General features: G+C 42.9%; 1 protein-coding gene across 4 annotated transcripts in view; it reads right to left on the bottom strand.

Annotated features, from left to right (window-relative positions):
- Positions 1 to 20,642, bottom strand: part of LOC136884024 (ras guanyl-releasing protein 3) — a 160,518-nt gene extending 139,876 nt beyond the window's left edge. For all 4 annotated transcript variants that reach the window (XM_068229775.1, XM_068229776.1, XM_067156031.2 and 1 more), the window contains exon 1: positions 20,552 to 20,642. In XM_068229775.1, the coding sequence (XP_068085876.1) occupies positions 20,552 to 20,626 (75 nt within the window). In that variant the 5' untranslated portion in view covers positions 20,627 to 20,642. The remainder of the gene's footprint in view (positions 1 to 20,551) is intronic.
- Between the last annotated feature and the right edge of the window lie 826 nt (positions 20,643 to 21,468).

Raw genomic sequence — 21,468 nt, 5'->3', positions numbered from 1 at the left:
GGAAAACATACTGTAATGGACCTCCACTCCATCCTCCAATAAGCTCTCGCTTGACACCACTGGAGTCGCAGACGGCGGTGGTCTGGGATAAGTGGAATGCACCCCGCAAGGCATCTGGCTCGGAGCTGTCCTTCAAGTAATCGATTTCGAACTGTTCGTTGCGTCACTGTGGTATCAACTGCCGCTCGAATTGCTGCTGCAGACGCAGTCCGCTGCCCCACACCCATACGTCAAATACGCCGGTCCTCCCTCCCGGTGGTGCCACGGGGTCGTCCGGAGCCCGGTCTTCTTGCGAGCGTACCTTCTCGTGACCACTGCTGTACAGTGACAGACATTCCTTCCAAGTACTTCTGCAATAGCGCGGAAGAAAAATCCACCTTCACGTAGCCCTATTATACGACCTCGTTCAACCACAGTGAGCTGTTTATACCGGAGTCTTCGTCGTCGTAAAGGCATTCTTGAACCACTCAGAGTCGCTCCGTCGAATCTCACGCGTAACTAACGCTCTCCCACAGTGCAGCCCGTATTTACAGCAAACCTCCCCCTCGTGTGTGCTTCTACAATTGTAGGGGGCTAACCCTGGTTACCCCCTTCAATTGAAGATCCTCTTCGTGGTGAGGAGGACTAGTAGCTCCTTTCTTGCGATGCCGAATGGAGCCCCATTGGGTAACCGTTCGGTATACAACGAGGAGGAAGCTAAAGCACCGCCCAACCCTAAGGTGTAATGCGACCCGTGCCGATGGGGTGCATGGCACATGGGAGATGTGTCTTGAACGGAGCCTTCGAGATACTTGGCGCTCTCTCGAAGTAAGTAGCCTTACCCAGGTATGCGGGGCTCTGCCTGAGCGGACATATATTTCCCTAGCTACTCGTGGGACTTGAATGAATACGGAAGCCATCCATAAACCGGAGAGCTCTTCTGGGGCTTCCGAGAGAAACACTACAACAACAACCGAAGGGGATTCTTCGGAGATACCCTCGGATAGTTCATCTTCGACAGTTAGAGGGCTCACTCAAGAGGTGGGCAATCTACAGGTCCAGAAGGAGAAGAAGAAGAAGAAACAGCGCTCTGGCGCTGAGAAAAGGAGATATAAGAAGGCCTTAAAGGCCCGGGAGCAGGCCAAAGAGGGCTTAACTCCGGGAGCTGAGGGGCCTTCTAATACCACGACAGTAACAACTGTGGGAGGATCCAATGGGCACAAGAGGCGGGACCCTGAAAAGGGCTCTGCTTCTAGGGCACAGAGGACCCCACCCACTAAGATGCCAGCGGGGAAACGACTTCTGTCGGGGGCAACCCCAGAAGAAGATCTGCAGACCCGCAAAAAACCCAAGGTGGAATATGCCAGGATAGCTAAAGCTGGGATCAGGATCGCCATAGTACCTGTAGGATATCCTGACCAGCAGCTAACCGAGAAACAGGTGGAAGCTGTGGAAGAGGCTATCACCAATCTGATAGACGAGCTTCCGGAGCAGGGGCCCATTAAGCCTCAGTTCCTGGATTGCTATCTGTCGAGAGGTGCGGCCGCCATCATAGCCGAGAACGACGAGACTGTAGCATGGCTTTCCAGTCTTGTTACAGGTATACAACCGTGGGAAGGAGCCAGACTCACAATTGTGGGCATGGATAAACTTCTTTCCTACAAGAGAGTCATGGTCTGGATACCAGGACAACCAAAGGAAAATAACGTCCTTTTGGGAAGAATGGCACGCCAGAACCATGGCTTAAATCCCACCAGCTGGAGGGTCTACGACCGCAAGGAGGAGAAGAGAGGTGTCCGACTTGTGGTTAGCATGGACTCCAGAGACGTGGAGAAAGTGGTGGGGAAGAAGATCTTCTGCGGGGTGCATGTGGCTACCTTCACCTTGGTGGAGGGCAAGCGTGACAAGCAGAGGACCAACCCCACCACAGAAAATACCGAGAATAACAGGGGCGAAGAGCAGGAGCCCGGACAGGAACTTGGGCCAGCCAAGCCTCAAGACTCATCGCGGGAGACGGAGCAGCACGTTCCGGAGACCGCATAAGGTAAAGTATTGCATGAAGGTAAGAATTTTTACTTTCATACAAGCAAATATACAACATTGTATAGCGGCCTCTAGGGTACTTATTAGAAGTATCCAGAAGGGCAGGTTTTCGGTCGCCCTGATACAAGAACCCTGGCTTAGACAGGGGCATATCATGGGACTAAAATGTGCAGGTTTCACTTTATTCAGTGGAATAGCAGAGGAGAAGCCTAGAGCATGTATACTAGTTAAAGATCACAACGCCTGGGCTATACCAGGCTTCATTACTAGAGACCTGGTAGCAGTCCTAGTGAGATATGAAGAGGGCGGACAGCCAAAAGACTTGGTTGTCTGCTCTGCATATTTCCCAGGAGACTCTGAAACTCCACCCCCGCCGGAGGAGTTCAAGAGACTGGTGATATACTGTAGGAAACAAGGATTAAACCTCATAGTAGGATGTGACGCCAATGCTCATCACAGCATTTGGGGAAGTAAATATACAAACCGAAGGGGAGAGCACCTCATAGAATTTCTATGTACAACTGATCTTGAGATCATGAACATTGGTGATACCCCTACCTTCATTAATAATAGGAGTGAGGGGATCATAGATCTTACCCTGGGTTCCATGGGAATCATACAGGAATTTAAAGACTGGAAGGTTTCTTTGGAGCCTTCCTTGTCAGATCATAGACACATTGTGTTTTATATAGAGGGCTCCCTCGAGATCCCATCTTACAGAAACCCTAGACGAACCGATTGGACGTCTTTTATTGAGGACGTGAGGAGGGGACTGGAGGGAGGACCCTCAAATATAATTAAAAACAAAGAGGAGCTGGAGCTCAGTGTGAGTTTTCTCACACGGACACTGGTTATCTCTTATGAATTAAACTGCCCTGTTGTTAAGGCAAAGAGAGTAACAGGAAGCTTCAAGTGGAATAGTTATCTTGAACACCTGAGGAGAAATACACGAAGGCTCTGGAATAAATACAGGCAACTTCAGGATCAAGAAAGCCTAGATTCTTACAAAGAATCACAAAGAAGGTACAAGTCAAAAGTCAAAAAGGCTTCTAGGAAATCTTGGAGACAGTTTTGTGAATCCATTGAAAGTCAACATGAAGCGGCAAGGCTTCATAAAATTTTAACCTTGGATAAAAGGGCAAGGCTGGGTTCACTGGAGTCGCCTTCGGGTGGATACACATCCACAGAGAGGGAGACCCTGAACTTACTGCTTGATGCCCACTTTCCAGGTTCGGTAGTCACGAATAGTGAGGTAGAATCGAGCGGATCCTTCAGACCCGATAAAAGTGGCTGGAAGGAAGCCGCAGAGATTGTTACCCCAAGAAGGGTTAAGTGGGCATTAGAATCCTTTGCCCCTTACAAAAGCCCAGGGGTGGATGGGATCTTCCCGGCACTTCTTCAGGAAGCGGGGGGGGGGGTTCCTTATACCATACCTGGTCAGAATCTTTAGAGCCTCTCTCACTGTGGGGTACGTGTACTCCTTGTGGCGTCAGGCGAAGGTGGTGTATATACCTAAACCCGGAAGGTCTTCATATACTAGACCTAAGGATTATAGACCTATTAGTCTAACGTCTTTTCTACTTAAGACCTTGGAAAGACTGGTGGATAGACATATCAGGGAGAAAGTATTAAGGGACTTTCCCCTGCATTCTCATCAACATGTTATCAACCAGGGAAGTCGGTTGAGACGGCACTACACCAGCTAGTTTCTAGGCTGGAGAGTGCCTTGGATCAGCAACAACTTGCTATGATTGTATTCCTAGATATAGAAGGGGCCTTTAACTATACATCTTTGGGCTCCATAGAACGTAGTCTAGAGAGAAGAGGAGTGAGCAGTATGCTCATAAAATGGATTATGGCCTCACTGCAGGGCCGTCAAGTTCTGTTTACCCTCAACGCTGTAATGTTGAGAGCTAATATAGACAGGGGGGTGTCCACAGGGAGGAGTATTATCACCAACATTATGGTGTCTGGTAGTGGATGAACTACTTACCAGGTTAAATGTTGGAGAAATATACGCCCAAGGCTATGCAGATGACATAAGCCTGATGGCGGTAGGAAATTTCCCCAGCACGGTTTCCGAGCTCGTACAGAGCTCTTTACGTAGGTTGGAAAGATGGTGCCACGAGACAGACTTGTCGGTTATTCCCGATAAGACGGAGCTCGTGGTATTTACCAGGAGGAGGAGGCTAGACGGACTGTCAGAGCCTTTCCTATTTGGGAAAAAATTAGCTAAGACAACCTCAGTTAAGTACCTAGGGGTAATCCTTGAGGCAAGACTGAGTTGGAAGGAACATATAGATCATAAGGTGGATAAGGCTCGCAAGATTATGTGGGCCTGTCGCAGGGCCGTTGGGAAGACTTGGGGCCTAAGTCCTAAGGTGGTCCAGTGGCTCTATATCTCTATTGTACGGCTCACGATCACCTATGCATCTTTAGTCTGGTGGCCAGGCTCGGAGAGTAAAACTGTGACCACCAAGTTAAACAGTGTCCAAAGACTTGCGTGTCTAGGAATAACAGGGGCACTGGATACTACACCATTATGTGCAATGGAGGCCATCCTAGGTTTTCCCCCCTTATTTATATGTTAAGGTAATAGCGGGAATGAGTGTCTATCGCCTCTGGTCACTCGGAGGATGGTCCTTCAAAAACCCGAATAGAGGTCATGCCTCTATTCTTACAAGGCTCCACCAGACTTGCCCTATGACAATGATGATCGGGGATCTAATGAAGCCTAGCTTTAATTTCAATTATAAATTTACAGTGGTGATACTCACAAGGGAGGAGCGGGCCGCGGATGCTGGGGCCCATCTTAAGTCTGGGGGCTGTACATGGTGCACAGATGGCTCGCGGACGGAGACGGGCACAGGCGCCGGGGTCTGGAGGCCTAAGACAAGGCTCTCCCTTCCTATGGGTAAATATGCTACTGTTTTCCAGGCCGAAGTATACGCAATACTAGCCTGTGCTGTATATATATGGAATATGCCTGGACACAGAAGATGCATCACTATTTGCAGTGATAGCCAGGCAGCGCTAAAAGCACTATGTGCAGTTAAAACAACATCAAAACTGGTATGGGAATGCCAAAGGATGTTAGATCAGCTGTGTGAATTTAGCTCAGTTACCCTATTATGGGTCCCTGGGCACACAGGTATCAGTGGAAATGAAGAAGCTGACAAACTAGCGAAACAAGGCTCAAAAGGTTCTTTCACAGGACCAGAGCCCTTCCTGGGAGTGTCACTCCGAAGTGTGAGACTGGTAATATCCCAGAGGACAAACCAGTCTCACTTAGATATTTGGAAGAGGTTAACTATAGCAAGGCAGGCACGTGAACTTATCAAAGGGCCTAGCCAAAGTTATAAAAAGGTCCTAATGAATTTGAATAGGACCAGAATGAGAATGGTAGTTGGACTGTTAACAGGCCACAATACCTTACAGAGACACCTACACATCATGAAAATCACCCAGGATCCGATGTGTAGAAGATGCGGTAAGGAGGAGGAGACCTCCGCGCATGTGTTATGTCAGTGCGAAGCTCTTGCAAACACCAGACATCGATACCTTGGCTCACATTTAGTGAGCCTGGAAGACATTAGGAATGCCAATATCCGGACACTAGTATCCTTTATAGGAGCACTAGGGCTGGACTAGGCAAACCTGTTTAAGGGGCACAAAGGGTCTTCATAGACCTCCTTGTGGAGATTTCTTATCTATCTATCTATCTATCTATCTATCTACAGCAAACCTGATGCGCAACGTGAGGAGTTGCTAGTTGCGCCACGCTAACGCGATTTGCGGAAAATTTGAATCAGCGTCATCTTTCAGATGTATAAACACGCCTACCAACGTTCGTTAATCTAGGATAAAAACCCTTCTTGGTGTTTGGGTGTTGTCTTTTCTTCCGCCAGTGTATTACATGCGATGAGCGAGTATACATTTCGACGATTTGAAAACCCCAAAAACTGAAATAAAATTCGCCCTAATCAGTGTCTGACAGAACTGCGTGTAGGTCTTCCTCACACAGAACGCAAACTTCCCGTAGAAGAACCAAGTAACACGTCAATAAACGCAAAAAGCACACGCAGATGTCAAAGGCTTTATAAAATGTACAGTAGCTGGGATAATTCCCACAAAAACTCTCCATAGAGCTGGTAACTGGGAACTTCTACACGGCTGCCATTGATGTTTTTCTTATTATTCATTGCATCGACAAAAGGTAAGCAATAAGAAAGATTGTAAATAATATTTTGTCATAAACAATTTTTCCTGTGAAAACTGTAAGAGAAACTGCGTGAATATTCAGTGTTAGTAACACTCCTCCTGAATTTTTAAAACGTATAGGCCTAGCCAAGAGCGTACTTGCCAGTATCATAAAGTTTATATTTAAGTTTCGTGAAAATTTACTTATCCAATCTCTCGCGATGATAGAAAAGACGCTTTGATGTGACCTGGACGAGACGACAGTCAAAGACAATGGAAACTCATTCAAATGACGGCGCCAATAGAAGACGGTGTAATAACGTGAGGAAGATGGTTGCCATGGCTACCACTGATGGTACAACTCCCAGTCCAACTACTGTATGTTAGAACTAAAATTGAATTGAACCCGGCATGAGCTATCTGTCCTCTCAAGTACAGAGAGAAAGGCAATGGACTAGAAAACATTTGTATTTCGCAGATTCAGTTCTCCAAACGGCTATACAGTAACTACAAAGTCTGGTATATGTTTTAACTACCAAACTGTTCTTATCAGCATACAAAAGATTTTATAAATGTTATTTCTCGGTTCATTTCCTCCTGACTTCCCCTCGTAGTATGATTCACTTCCTGGTGCTTGTTTTGTTAGTTTCAATGTTCCTTTTCTTATGACGCCTCAGGACCACACATTATAACATCTGCCAGCTCAAAGTTTTGCGAGATATCTGCACGCCACACGTTTACATGGGTACACCTACCGTACGGTATACGATCACCGTTTACAAGCAGTATCGAGTATTGAATCCGACAAGCAAGGTCGACGTTAATAACCGATATCACCTACATTCTTTGATCGATTTAAAAACTATCGCTACGTGATCGTGTGTAACCTACTTTTCTATTTTCAAATATGTTTCTTAAAGAGCCTTCTGCACTTCTGTGATTCACCATTCATTTTCTCGCGATTCTGTTTTCTGTAAATATTCACCAGTCAGCTATCAATTATGTATAAAAACGAATAGTAGAGAATCGCTTATGGAAATTATTTTCAGCAGAACACACATGGAGTGTACGCGTAGTCTCTGTTTCTATGGAAATCAATTCGAACCGAGTCCCCGTGTACACGGTGTTTTCAGTGCGGGTTACGTGAATGATGTTGATCCACGAAATATCACTGTAATATTTGTCACAAATGGAAGATAGTAATTGCTTTTACTCAAATAAAGTCTCAAATCCCAGCCTGATTAAGAAATAATACGAAATATTTTATTTTAGAGAATACATACTTTACTGCCTTACAACTATTTCTGCTACGTCGCAGCGCTTCCGTGTTTTGTTTGTCCAACACTGTTGTCTGTGATGTCTTTGCTCACTGAAGTTCTTTGGTGTCGTTTTATTGATTTTTCTCATTCGATTTAATTTGATGGGCTGTCTCTTCATGTGCATTAACTGATTCATTAAACGATTTATTGGTCCAGGGATCATGCTATTTTCCTTTCAATATATATATATATATAAAATAAGAGTTTTGTCTGTACATTGCTCAGAATTTGAAAATAATGGTATTTCTGTATCGGTCATGTCCATAGTAACAAGAAAATGCACTTTTTACTTTTCCGTAATTTCTGTCTGTCTGTCTGTCTGTCTGTCTGTCTGTCTGTCTGTCTGTATGTATGTACACGCATCACGAGAAAACGGTTGAAGAGAATTTAATGAAAATCGGTATGTGAAGTCGGGGGATGAACCTCTACAATCTAGGCTATAAATCATTTTTTTTTTTGCTAGGGGCTTTACGTCGCACCGACACAGATAGGTCTTATGGCGACGATGGGACAGGAAAGGCCTAGGAGTTGGAAGGAAGCGGCCGTGGCCTTAATTAAAGTACAGCCCCAGCATTTGCCTGGTGTGAAAATGGGAAACCACGGAAAACCATTTTCAGGGCTGCCGATAGTGGGATTCGAACCTACTATCTCCCGGATGCAAGCTCACAGCCGCGCGCCTCTACGCGCACGGCCAACTCGCCCGGTATAAATCATTTTACTCACGCTGAGTGAAATGGTAGTTTAGGGGAAGGCCTAAAATTTAATTCTCAACTATTTATGTTATTAGTGGGCGTATTTTAAAGAAAATGAGTATACAAAGTTGGGGAATAAATTACTAGAATCTAGACTGTCAATAATTGTATTCACGCTGAGAAAAATGGTAGTTTAGGGGAAGGCCTAAAATTTAATTCTCAAATATTGTTATTAGTAGTCCTATCTTGATGAAAATCGGCATGTAAAGGCAAGGAATAAGTCGCTATAGTCTTGGCTGTAAAATATTTTATTCACGCTGAGTGAAATGGTAGTTTAGGGGAATGCCTAAAATGTAATTCTCAAATATTTCTTATTAGAAGTGTAGTCGGTGAATGCTAGATAACTAAGGTTATATAGTATTAAATTTCCTATTATTCATGTCTTATACATTGTTACCGTACTGGCTATGATCACCAAGATATTCATGAATTTGAATTTTTGTTACTAAGTCCATATCAGCGCCGAGTAACGAGAAAATGGGTAAACAGTATTTAATGAAAATCGGTATGTAAAGTCGGAGAATAAGAAACTACAGTTTACGGTACAAAATATTTTACAAATCACAGAGTCGAAAGAAAACTAAATGTGTAGGCCTACAATATAGAAAGCTCATAACACTGATCAACAATAACATTACATTGACCATTGTTTGTCGTGTTTGTGTCTTCTGTTGCCCCTCATCTCCGGAAGATAGGATTACTGCTGCGTACAGAGTAATTTTTATTTGATTTCCGTCGCACCGACATAGATAGGTTTTATGGCGACGATTGGATAGGAAAGGGCTAGGAGTGACTTAGGCCTTAATTAAGGTACAGGCCCAACACTTGACTGGTGTGGAAGTGGGAAACCACGGAATACCATCTTCAGCGCTGCCGACAATGGGGTTCGAATCCACTATCTCTCGGATGCAAGCTCACAGCTGCGCACCGCTAACCACACGGTCAACTCGCCCAGTCGGACAGAGTGTAACAGCCTGCCTGAATATTGATGGGAAGTAGCTGGTGAGTTAGATAACTTTCTTCTTTAGCATGCCATTCCCCTGGTTTATAAATTTGCTGATACTACTGGTACGTAACACACTGGATCATCATAGCATTCGGGCTATTCAATCCCTACTCTGAGGTACTGATTGGAATGAACAGTGTGCATATTTAGCAGAATAATGACAGATGAGTGTTCATGGCAATCTGCGGCCTGGTCATCCCAGCTCTGGAACTTTGGACTATTAGATCGGCACCGCAATCTAACCGCAGCACTGTTCGTTAAAAGTGATAAAACGTGCTTCTTTCCATTTGATCGAGTATTTTATATGATAGCATTGCTCTTAATCGCTACATTCATACTTACGTTTTTGTAATGACCTATGTTGATTTCAGTTAGGGAAACCACAAAGTCAGTCTTTCTGAGAATCCCGTAGCGAAGCACGGGTACATCAGCTAGTATATATATATATGTATTGGTCCAGGGATCATGTTATTTTTCAACAAAATACCCGCACTCCCATTCGCTAGAATGAGATCTCGTTGATGCCAGCCCTGGACCTCAATTAAAAAAAAAAAAAAAAAAAAAAACGACGGCGCGAGCAGCGGAATGCAATTAATATGGCCAAAGATAACAAAAATCGCAGACATAGCACTCCCATTCATCGGTGCCAGCCCTGGACCTCAAGAAAGAAACAAAAGACGGCGCAAGCAGCGGAATGCAACACCATGGACTCCTATTTACAGCCAGTAAATACGTACACATATTTCTTGCTAGTAACGACGGTATTTCTTAATCAACCTGGGATTTGAGACTATTTGAGTAAATCAATTATTACCTTTCGTTTGTGACAAATATTACAGTGATATTTCGTGGATCAACATCGTTCACGTAACCTCAGTGCGCAAAGTGTACTCAAATCTATCTGAACACCAGCTGGCCAAATAGTGTCTAACCAAAGGCCATTCTTGAAAGAAAGAAAAAAAAAATCTTATCTGAATTGTAGATGTAAGGAAACTAGGTATGAAGAATCTAACATTCAGGTAGAAGAAAAGAAGGCCGTGTTTCGTTACAAAGACTGTGTTACTGTGTTTTCGAGATCGTTGAATTCATTTCTGGCATGATCAGTAATTTGAGGGGCATAAATAATGTTTATCCGTGTAATCCTAACATTGCGATACATTGGGTAAGGTTATGTCAGAATTGCAATATATCGACAGGAACATAATTCTGGCCTCCGTTTATTGGACACAGAATACAAAATAACAAACACAACCTAATCCGCTTCAGCAAATTTCCTAACAGTGACTGTTTTTTAAAATTATTTACATAGTACTGTAATATAGGACACAAAGCGATTTGCAAAATGTTAACCAGTACAACTCATTTAGCCGAGCAAAGGGCTCAAGGAACAATCATTATCTGACACATCCATAGAGTCGCGAACAATAGAAGCACTTTTAGTGTGGTCTGTTTCATTTATGGAGATATAAGACTGAGGGATATCCGACAACGTTAATATTTCTATGATGAAATACATGGGCGTCTCTTTTGAACTACTCCCTCTATTTATTTATCAGCGGACCGCATTTAACCAACAGCATTCTAAACACGACCGCGTCCTTAGAACCTCTGGAACATTTATTTATTTATTTATTTATTTATTTATTTATTTATTTATTTATTTATTTATTTATTCATACATTCATTCGTTTGTTTATTTATTTATTTATTTATTTATTTATTAACGAGGTTGTTAGTAAAGGTTACAGAGCTCTGCACATGGTTATGAGGGTATATAGGGGTTATAGTAAGGATGTAAAGGAGAGGGCGTGTAAGTCTCTGGTATGACCTGAGTTCGAGTATGGGACACTCACTAGGACTACCCGATAAGAGAACTGGAAAAGATTCACAGTAAAGCAGCTCACTTTGTTCTTGGTGATTTCCGACAAAGGAGCAGTGTTATGAAAATGTTGCTAACTTCGAGCTGGGAAGACTTGGGAGTAAGGAGACGAGATGCTCGACTTTGTGGTATGTTCCGAGCTGTCAATGGAGAATTCGCGTGGAATGGCATAAGTAGAAGAATAAGCTTGAGAGGAGCTTTGAAATAGGAAAGATTGTAATATGAAGATAAAGTTTGAATTCAAGAGGACAGATGGGGCAAATATTCATTTGTAGGACGAGTGAGGGATTGGAATAAATGATCAAGGGAAATGTTCGACAAATCTCCAAGTTCGTTGAAAATATTTAAGAAAAATCTAGGTAAAGAAATGATAGGGAAATGACGGAAGAGAAGACGAGGTGAGACAGGAGAGATGAAAGTGAGGAGCAACACCGGGACTCAGCCAGGGGAATCGTGTTCGTCAAGTTGAGAGCCCCTTACAACAGCTAGAGGATACACTTGCCACGTGTTCTAGCAACATGTGTATGACGCAGAGAGAGGAAGACCGCTGTGTTCACGATAAGGCAAAAAAACCGAAGGGTTCACTGTTGCTTTTAACATAACCAGGACGGGCCTCTTTGTTCAATCTCAATAACTGTGAGAACACTACCTGTATACTTGTTTTTGGTGACAACAACTACCGTTCTTAATTCATTTTTTTTGCTATTTGCTTTACGTCGCACCAACACAGATAGGTCTTATGGCGACGATGGGATAGGAAAGGCCTAGGAATGGAAAGGAAGCGGCCGTGGCCTTAAGGTACAGACCCAGCATCTGCCTGGTGTGAAAATGGGAAACCACGGAAAACCATCTTCAAGGTTGCCGACAGTGGGATTCGAACCCACTATTTCCCGGATGCAAGCTCACAGCTGCGCGTTCCTAACCGCACGGCCAACTCGCCCGGTTCTTAATTAATTATTACTGTTCGTCCTTTCAGGGTTCAGTCTGCAGGCCTCTATTTGTAACTATCTGTGCGGCCCCGTTTACTTCTATACCTCTTATGTTTAAATTATTATCCTCGTCTTGGTGTCCCTCTACTTCTCATACCCTTCATAACAGAGTCCATTATTTTCTCGGATAACCGGTTTATGCGTACCGATTCATTATATTCTTAGTCTTTACCTCCGCAATTCCGAGTACTGGGCTGCCACTGTCCTCACCTGTTTGTACCTGCGATCATTCTTACCACTTTAATCTCTGTTACTTCCAAGTTATCAACAAGATATCCTGAATCCACGCAGGTTTCGCTGCAGTGAAACAAAGTTGTCTGAAAACAGACCGCGAGCTGACTGCATTAGCTTTAATCCAATCTCACGTATTACGATATCATCCTGCGAGAAAACACATCGTAAATAGTTGAACTACATCTTCCAGCTCTGTATCCCGAATCCTGTAAGGTATCTTTAGACTACTTTTATGTGGCATCTATTTTCAAGTTCAACCTTTCAGTAAGTACTGTGCCTCCGGAGAAGCCTGGAGCAGGTCTTTCGAGCTGACGCTTGAAAGGCTACATACATCCGCGTCTCACAGCACATAACCCCAGCCCCCGAACTATCGGAATTAACCAATCAAGGTTAAAAAAACCCGCGACTCGAGCGGGAATCGAACCGGGGGCCCCTCGAACCATGGAGCCGGACTTTCAGTGAGTGATCCATGAATACTATGAACAGCAAAGCTAAACCATATAGCTACTTTGAACCAATAACTCATTCTCTCACTGCGGACATATTGCCAGATGTTGTCGCGTCATCAGTCCATAGACTGGTTTGATGCAGGGCTCCATGCCACCCTATCCTGCGCTAACCTTTTCATTTCTACGTAAGTGCTACATCTACTCTAATGCGTTTGTCATATGCATACATCGGTCTACCGCTACCATTCTTACCGCTTACATCCAGAAACTAACCGAACAAGTTCTGGATGTCTTAAGGTGCGTCCTAACATTTTATCTCATCTTTTGATCAAATTTTGCCAAATCGTTGTCAGAAATTCAATTCCGTTTCTCTTCATGTGTGATTCGATCCCACTTTCACCATTCTTCTGTAACACCACATTTCAAAAGCTTCTATTCTCCATATTTCTGAGCTACTTACCGTCCATGTTTCACTTCTATACAATGCCACGGTCCAGGCGAAAGTATTAAAAAACATAATTCCTACATCAGTGTTCGAAGTGACTAAATTTCTGTTCTTAAGGAAGGCCTTCCTTGCTTGGGCTGCTCTGTACTTTATGTCCTCCTCATTTCTTCCATCGTCGGGCTGAGTGGCTCAGACGGTTGAGGCTCTCGTGGCAGGTTTGACCTAGCTCAAGGCCGGTGGTATTTGAAGGTGCTCAAATACGTCAGCCTCCTGTCGGTAGATTTACTGGCACGTAAAAGTACTCCAACGGGACTAAATTCCGGCACATCGGTATCTCCGAAAATCGTAAACGTAGTTAGTGGGACGTAAAGCAAATATTATTATTATTATTATTATTATTATTATTATTATTATTATTATTATTATTATATTATTATTATTATTATTATTATTATTATTATTATTATTATTATTATTATTTATTTACATCTTGTACTCCTGCAACAATGTGTCTGTACCATTCAGCAGTTTGTCCAGATCATCTGCAATATCAGATAAAATAATAAAATCATCGGCAAATATCAGTGTTTTGATTTCCCTTCCTTGGATTCCGATACCGTTTCCAAATTCCTCTGATTTCCTTTCAACCTGTCAACTTAACATAAATAATAATACAAGTGATAACTTTCTGAGAGCGAATATCGCCTGAGGTCAACGACAGAGTTGTGCTCTAAACTTTATGTGCCGTCTGATGTCTCGAATGTGTAACGCCAGAATTTCTCTAAGAATTGACTTGGAAATCTACCACTACAGATCACTGCAGTGAAGGAGGATCTGAGACCCTGCTTGATCTTCCGGGAAGAGTGAGATGACGAAATGGCGCAAAGTGGTCCAAAGAGCGAAACAAAATAATGCATTCTCCGCCAAGATGAAGGAGTACAGGAAATCCAGAATGGTTCGCAAGTATTAACCGTGTTCCTAAGAGGCCGAAAAGTTATGTTTATTTGCAAGATGAAAATGCTTGCTTCCACACAAGTTGTCCAAAGACAAAACATATCAATTTAACCATGACCATGAGAATTCTTCTTCTACCGCTTTTCCCTCTTCTGTGGGGTTGCACATGTTGATTAGGCCGTGTTTTACGGTAGGATGTCCTTCCTGACGCCAACCCTATACGGAGGGAGGTGATCACTGCTGCGTGTTCCTGTGGTGGTCGCTAGTGTAGTATGTTGTCTGAATATGAAGAACACCCAGTCCCCGAGCCAGAAGAATTAATGAGACACGATTAAAATCCCCGACGTGGCCGGGAGTCGAACCCGCAACACTGAACCTAAGATCACAACGCTGACCATTCAGCCAAGGTCAGGCAATCGTAACAACAATAATAATAATAATAATAATAATAATAATAATAATAATAATTGCAGTTATCTCAAAACTCATATTTGACAAGTTTTTACAAGAACGTCGTCTATTAAGTAACAGCTTTACTCAAAATGAACACTTTACGGAAAACGACAACTAACCTTAATATATGAAATACTGGCCATGAAAGCGATGCTCACCGCTGATGGAGTTCGCATAAAGTTTAGATTTTCTAACGTCTCTGTTAGTATAGCTTGTGCGGTAAAGATGTATGAGACATAAAAGATTGGAAATCGCAAGTTCTACAACTTTCAACAGGTACAGTTTCTTTCTTTTTTTTTAATCTCTCCGGCTAATATTAACGGAGATATTCGGCAATTTCTGTTTGGCCCCTTAAGACTGATACGCCACAACGTACAGTATAGACTATTGCTATCACTACAGAGTTTCCAGAAGTGCTGCTAACGCATTCTTCCGTAATGCAGTATAACAAACTAACTAACAAAGAGACACACATTGAACTGAAGCTATTTTCGACTTTTGTAAACCTAATCCAGGATAAAAATAAAATGCGAGGCAACAATTTCAACTTTACAGGCAAAATTATAATTTTATTTATATTATTGCAAGCTCTCTTAGCCTTTGACTATGAATAAGGTCCTACCTAGATCGGCAGACTCCAAACAATTGCCCTAACTGAGCATAAACGAAGTCTTCATAAATTACCAAGAAATGAACATAGTTCTACAATTTCAATATCTTCAAACACACACACACACACAAAACTTAACGAGAAAGAAAGATGGACAACTAGAACTAACGAAACGAAAAGAGCCCAATCTCTAATCTGGTCAACGTGTAATAAGAAATGCCTGTCAATAGACGCCTAACTCTCCCGGAAAACTTACGCTAGTGAAATCCTGTTCCAAATTAAAAACGAAACAGGAACTGACGAGCTCGTCAAATCTGAAAGAAGAATCACCAGAACATCCATAAAAATACCAGGTCGAAGGAGTCTGGAGAACCCTTCCTAATGAAAATATTTATCGAGAGATTGACTCAACCACTAACATTATGAAGAAGAAAATAGTATCTTACTTCTTTCACAACTTGTGACTGCCAGAAAGTCGGCTTTTACAACTACTTATCAGAAATCTTGAAAGAAGACAGGAGGGCATTGGATCCACCGATCTCAAAGCAGTCGGAGTGAAGATAGCAGATGCAGAGAACAAAAAATAAAATTAACACCCTTCTTAAGACTCACGAACTTTTAGCAGAATGACACAAGGGAAGGCTATAGCAAGTTCTGACGAACTGAGAAAATTACGATCGAAACTAAAGTACTGGGCAGATCACAAGAAAGAAACAAACAGCATAACCTTCGAAGAGAAAATGAACATGGAACAACTCCTATAAGGCCAGTAAATAATTAATTCGGTTACAGTTGAAACCCCACACACTGGGCGCGTGCAGTACCGTGATCAAGATAAGAACCACTGTTCCGTAACTTGTCAGCGCACTGACAAACACGTGTCTTGTTTATTAGTTTCAGAAGCTTCACCGCTGGAGAGGTACAGAGTTCTCGCTGGAAGTATATTTCTAAGCAATGTCAGATGGAAGATATGGGACAATGGAAGAGCAAGGTCAATCTGTAATGAAGTAGTGAACCTAAAACTGATTCTCCCCCCGAGAGCAAGAGTGTCTCAAAATAGTGTTTAGTTTCTTCTTTCTTTCTTAATCAGTTTACTCTCCAGGGTTGGTTTTTCTCGGACTCGGCGAGGGATCCCACCTCTACCACCTCAGGAACGTGAGACTTTGGGTCGGGGGATACAACTGCGGAGGAGGATCAGTATCTCGCCCACGCTGCCTCACCTGCTATGCTGAACAGGGGCCTTGTAGGGGGAATGGAAATATAGGAAGTGGTAGACACGGAAGAGGGAAGGAAGCGCCCGTGACCTTAAGTAAGGTACCATCCCAGCATATGCCTGAAGGAGTAGTGGGAAACCACGGGAAAAAAACTTCGAGGATGGCTGAAGTGGAAATAGAAATTCTTCCCCCACCCCCCCCCACCCCCTCTCCTACGTCCCGAGGCTGAATGGACCCCGTTCCAACCTTGTACCACTTTTCAAATTTTGTGGCAGAGCCGAGAATAGAACTCGGGCCTCCGCGGTTGGCAGCTAATCACAGTAATCAGTACACCACCGAGGTTTACACTAGGTCCTTCTACAGTACAAATATCCTTCTGTGAGATCCGCGACTCTTCGCTTGACAGCATTTTCTACCTCCCTACCTTTGCCCATAGAGTTAGTAAATAATACACTAGAGATAGCATTGGCGCTGCAGTCGAGCGCGCTGTTTGGCAAAACCTGGATTGTTTGGCACTGTCACTACTGGAGCTTCCCGATAAATTAAAGTACTTCTCTGAAGGAAAATGCCTGTCTCCTGTGCAGCTTATGGCTGCATAGAGCGGTTCATAAAGGGCAGTGGCGTATCATTTCATAGGTATGTTTCTTTGAAATTCATTTCCGTATGTATAAAATAATAATTTAAGTGACATTTATTGGCCTACTTGGGCTGACTTCATTCTTTGCATCTTTCCTTGAAGACTGAAATTAATGTTTTAGGAAATATAAGGGATGACATTTTCCGTTCACTGAATGGCCATGTGCATGATACCGAGCGAGTCACGTACCTGTCAACTTGCATTCAGGAGGTAGTATGTTTGAACCCCACTATCGGCAGCCCTGAAGATGGTTTCCAATTTTTAGACCAGGCAAGTGCTGGGGCTGTACCTTAATTAAGCCCACGGGCGCTTCCTCCGCCCACTCCTAGTACTTTCCTATCCCATCGTCGCCATAAGACCTATCTGTGTCGGTGCGATGTAAAGCAAATTGTAAAAACTATTGTACCGTAAGTATTTTTTCAGTTCTTTTCAATCATATAATTTACCACTCTCCCTTTCCATTAATGGAAACCATTTTACAAGTTAAAATCTTAAAGCAAATGATATATTTCAGGAAAAGCTAAATAAAAACTCCATAATAGGCTGAAACCACAACCGAGTGTCATATTTCCACCTGTAATTGCGTTTAGAAAACATATATAATAATAATAATAATAATAATAATAATAATAATAATAATAATAATAATAATAATAATGGCTTTACGTCGTACTAACTACTTACACGGTTTTCGGAGACGCTGAGGTGTCGGAATTTTTTCCCAGGAGAGTTCTTTCATATGCCGGCAAATCTATCTACAAGAGGATGACATATTTCAGCGCCTTCAAGTATCAGTGGACTGGGCCAGGCTCGAACCTGCCAACTTGGGCTCAGAAAGCCAGGGTCTAAACCGGCGATGACAATATTTTGTCTACTATACCCCATATTCTCGCCAACGCTTTTAGACCTAAAAACTCGCTCATCAGCTTTGTACGAGAGAGGACATTTTCGGTCGTTGGGCAGAATTATAGCAAAGTCCTGGTCATTTACACAAAAGATAGCGAAGTATACGTGCCCTCCTTCTAAACGTATGTTGTTAGAAGACTTAATATGAACAGTAAATTGATTTTGTGTTACTTAACTGCACCTGAACACCGTCCTCTTTTATCACGCATTTCTCCTGTATTTATGCTTTTAGGGCTTTCTTTTTTACTGGAGAGAAGCATCGCAAGTATACTGTAGCATCTGAGAATGTTTAAATGTAAGAATTTTAAACCTTATCTATATCCACGCAGTTTTAAATGTCCCCTATTTACATTGATGAGCACAGCGGAGTGAGCTTTTTGCCAAACAGCTGCTCCGCTCGCTACTGTACACGGTGGCGCCAATGCTACCTCTAGTGCATCATTTACTAACTCTATGCCTTTGCCAAACAGCTTTATCTCAAACGATAATAACGAAATGAAAATATAGACAGTTTTAACCGATGAACATTCAACATTCTGCCTTCATTCGTGCTTAACTATAAACCATCATTATTTCAGAGAATGTTGTTATTAATGTTTTGACAGCGATGTAGCAGCAAGCTTCTTTCGTGCACACGTGCTTGCCGATGAAATAATAATAATAATAATAATAATAATAATAATAATAATAATATAGGCTTTCGGGCTTATGCCGTGTCTCAGTGCTCTTATGGAGTGAAGGCAAATGACGCTGTTGATGGCGATTCGTCCGTGATCACAAGAACTTGGACCAAAGAGAGTAATTTTTTTTTTTTTTTTTGCTAGGGGCTTTACGTCGCACCGACACAGATAGGTCTTATGGCGACGATGGGATAGGAAAGGCCTAGGAGTTGGAAGGAAGCGGCCGTGGCCTTAATTAAGGTACAGCCCCAGCATTTGCCTGGTGTGAAAATGGGAAACCACGGAAAACCATCTTCAGGGCTGCCGATAGTGGGATTCGAACCTACTATCTCCCGGATGCAAGCTCACAGCCGCGCGCCTCTACACGCACGGCCAACTCGCCCGGTCCAAAGAGAGTAAAGAAACATCTCTGAGTACTTTGTGTGGTACTTCAGTAAATGGGCGTATTCGCAACTAATCATAATAATAATAATAATAATAATAATAATAATAATAATAAATATGGAACTATTACGGTACGTTGGATGATTGTGTAGATGTGAATGTCTACATTATTACTTAGTCAGCAGCTTCATCTGTGGATGAATGGTAGGCTGTCGGCCGCCAGACCTCAAGATAGCCGGATTCAAATCCGACTTATTTTACGTCACACCGACACAGATAGATCTTATGGCGACGATGGGACAGGAAAGGCCTAGGAAGGAGTGGGAAGGAAGCGGCCGTGGCCGTTGTTAAGGTACAGTCCCAGCATTTGCCTAGTGTGAAAATGGAACGGAAAACCATCTTCAGGGCTGCGGACAGTGGGGTTCGAACCCACTATATCCCGGATGCAAGCTCACAGCTGCGCACCCCTAACCGCACAGCGAACTTGCCCGGTCGGATTTTTATTAAGGCGGAAAAAGTGTCCATTCGATACTCCATGACGTACGATGTCGGCTTTAAAAGATGTCTGGTGACACATTTGGTGTTTAGCCAACAAAATTCATTAAAACTCGACCACGGACGTCCAAGAGAGATTCCTTTATAAGACGTGCATCAGGCCTAGAGTAAAACGGAACGTCCAAATTGACGAGCAGGCAGTCAGTCAGATACACGCGGTAGTCGAGGCCATAGATTATTATTATTATTATTATTATTATTATTATTATTATTATTATTATTATTATTATTATTATTATTATTATTATTATTATTTATTATCATTTCAACGGCAAGCATGCGTGCAGAAAGAAGCTGGCTGCTACGCCGCTGTCAAAACATTAATAACAATAACAACACACTCTGAGAGAAGTTTAAATTGACAACAGGCTCAGAATCAAACAGGAAATCAAACAATAAAGTGACATTAGAAAACACGGATTAAACTTTCACAAACACGTCAATACAATGAACTCTGACAATCTCGCAGAACAAACAGTCGAATTCTATGAGAAGAGGGAAATCAAAAATTACCTTAAATTGACACGAATCGCATGAGAAGACGTCCAAAAAGAGGGAGACTTTTAAATGGGAAATTCACAAATGTCAAGCTGACCCAAAACGAAGAACATCACAAGAACTTTGAACAAACCTAGAGCGAAAGAATAACAGAAATAGGAGGAGAAAAGAGAAAACAAGGTAAACAAACGTCTCTGAGTACTTTTTGCGGCACTTCAATAAATAGGCGTATTCGCAACTAATAATAATAATAATAAATCTCGAACTATTTACGGTACGTTGGATGGTTGTGTAGGAGTGAAAGTGAACGTTATTTTGTGCTCCTACACGAATTAATGCCACACTCTGACAACAGTGACACTCACCAGCTTGCTGTCAAATTTCCCCTTGACGCGCCGTACCACCCTGTGGACGTACACTTCGCACCGTGACCTCACCATGACTGCTCACTCGCGCTGCACAGGGAAAGTGGAGAGGAGGAGGAGGCCGTGACTTGCCTTGCCCACTCCACTAACGCAGGAACTTCCTTGTTGTGGCGCGATATCTGTGTTCATACACCGCGCCTGAAATTAAACTCTATCCGCTCTCATGATGAGCGGTAAATCCCATATTACTGTACATTTAGAGGCGGATTTGCGTAGCTATCTGCTAGGATTCGGGAGATGGTGGATCCACTGTCGTCAGCCCTGAAGATAGTCTTCACACCTCTAAAGGCCATCCTTATCCCATCGACCCCATAAGACAAACCTGTGTTCTGCACTTAAGGCAAGTCTTCACACAACCACTCTCCCTGCAGTCCTGTCTGCAGCCATCCTCTTAGTTTCTTCGTAATTTTCTGCTATTTTGACACTGTCCACCATCCGAATCCTTCTCCTCCCATTTACCGATCCTTCTAAAGTGTCCATCAGCAAACACTCTCTTCGTAGCCAGTTCTTTTTCCTTGTATAGATGGTTTGTAATAACTTCCTCTTTTCCCGTGTTGGTGCGACGAAAAAAAAAAATAATAGCAAGGGGTCGATTTAAAATATAGCCTCATTAGGCACGTGCCTAGGAGCGGTAGCATGAGGGGTGGGGAAGATCCACCGTTTTTTCTAATACTATTTTTGTTAATTCGTACAATCAGTGGTTAATTTCCATTGCAGCGAAAAAGATGGGGGGAAACTCTCTCCGAAAAAATAGGTATTTACAAAGCAATGATAATAAATATGTCTCCACCGAAAGTGTTGGTCACGCAACTGTGAGCTTGCATTCTCATTTTCGCACCAGGAAAATGCTGGGGCTG

The sequence above is a fragment of the Anabrus simplex genome, chromosome 12, assembly GCF_040414725.1.
Source record: "Anabrus simplex isolate iqAnaSimp1 chromosome 12, ASM4041472v1, whole genome shotgun sequence".
Taxonomy (NCBI): domain Eukaryota; kingdom Metazoa; phylum Arthropoda; class Insecta; order Orthoptera; family Tettigoniidae; genus Anabrus; species Anabrus simplex.
This window is presented reverse-complemented; position numbering and strand designations above follow the sequence as displayed.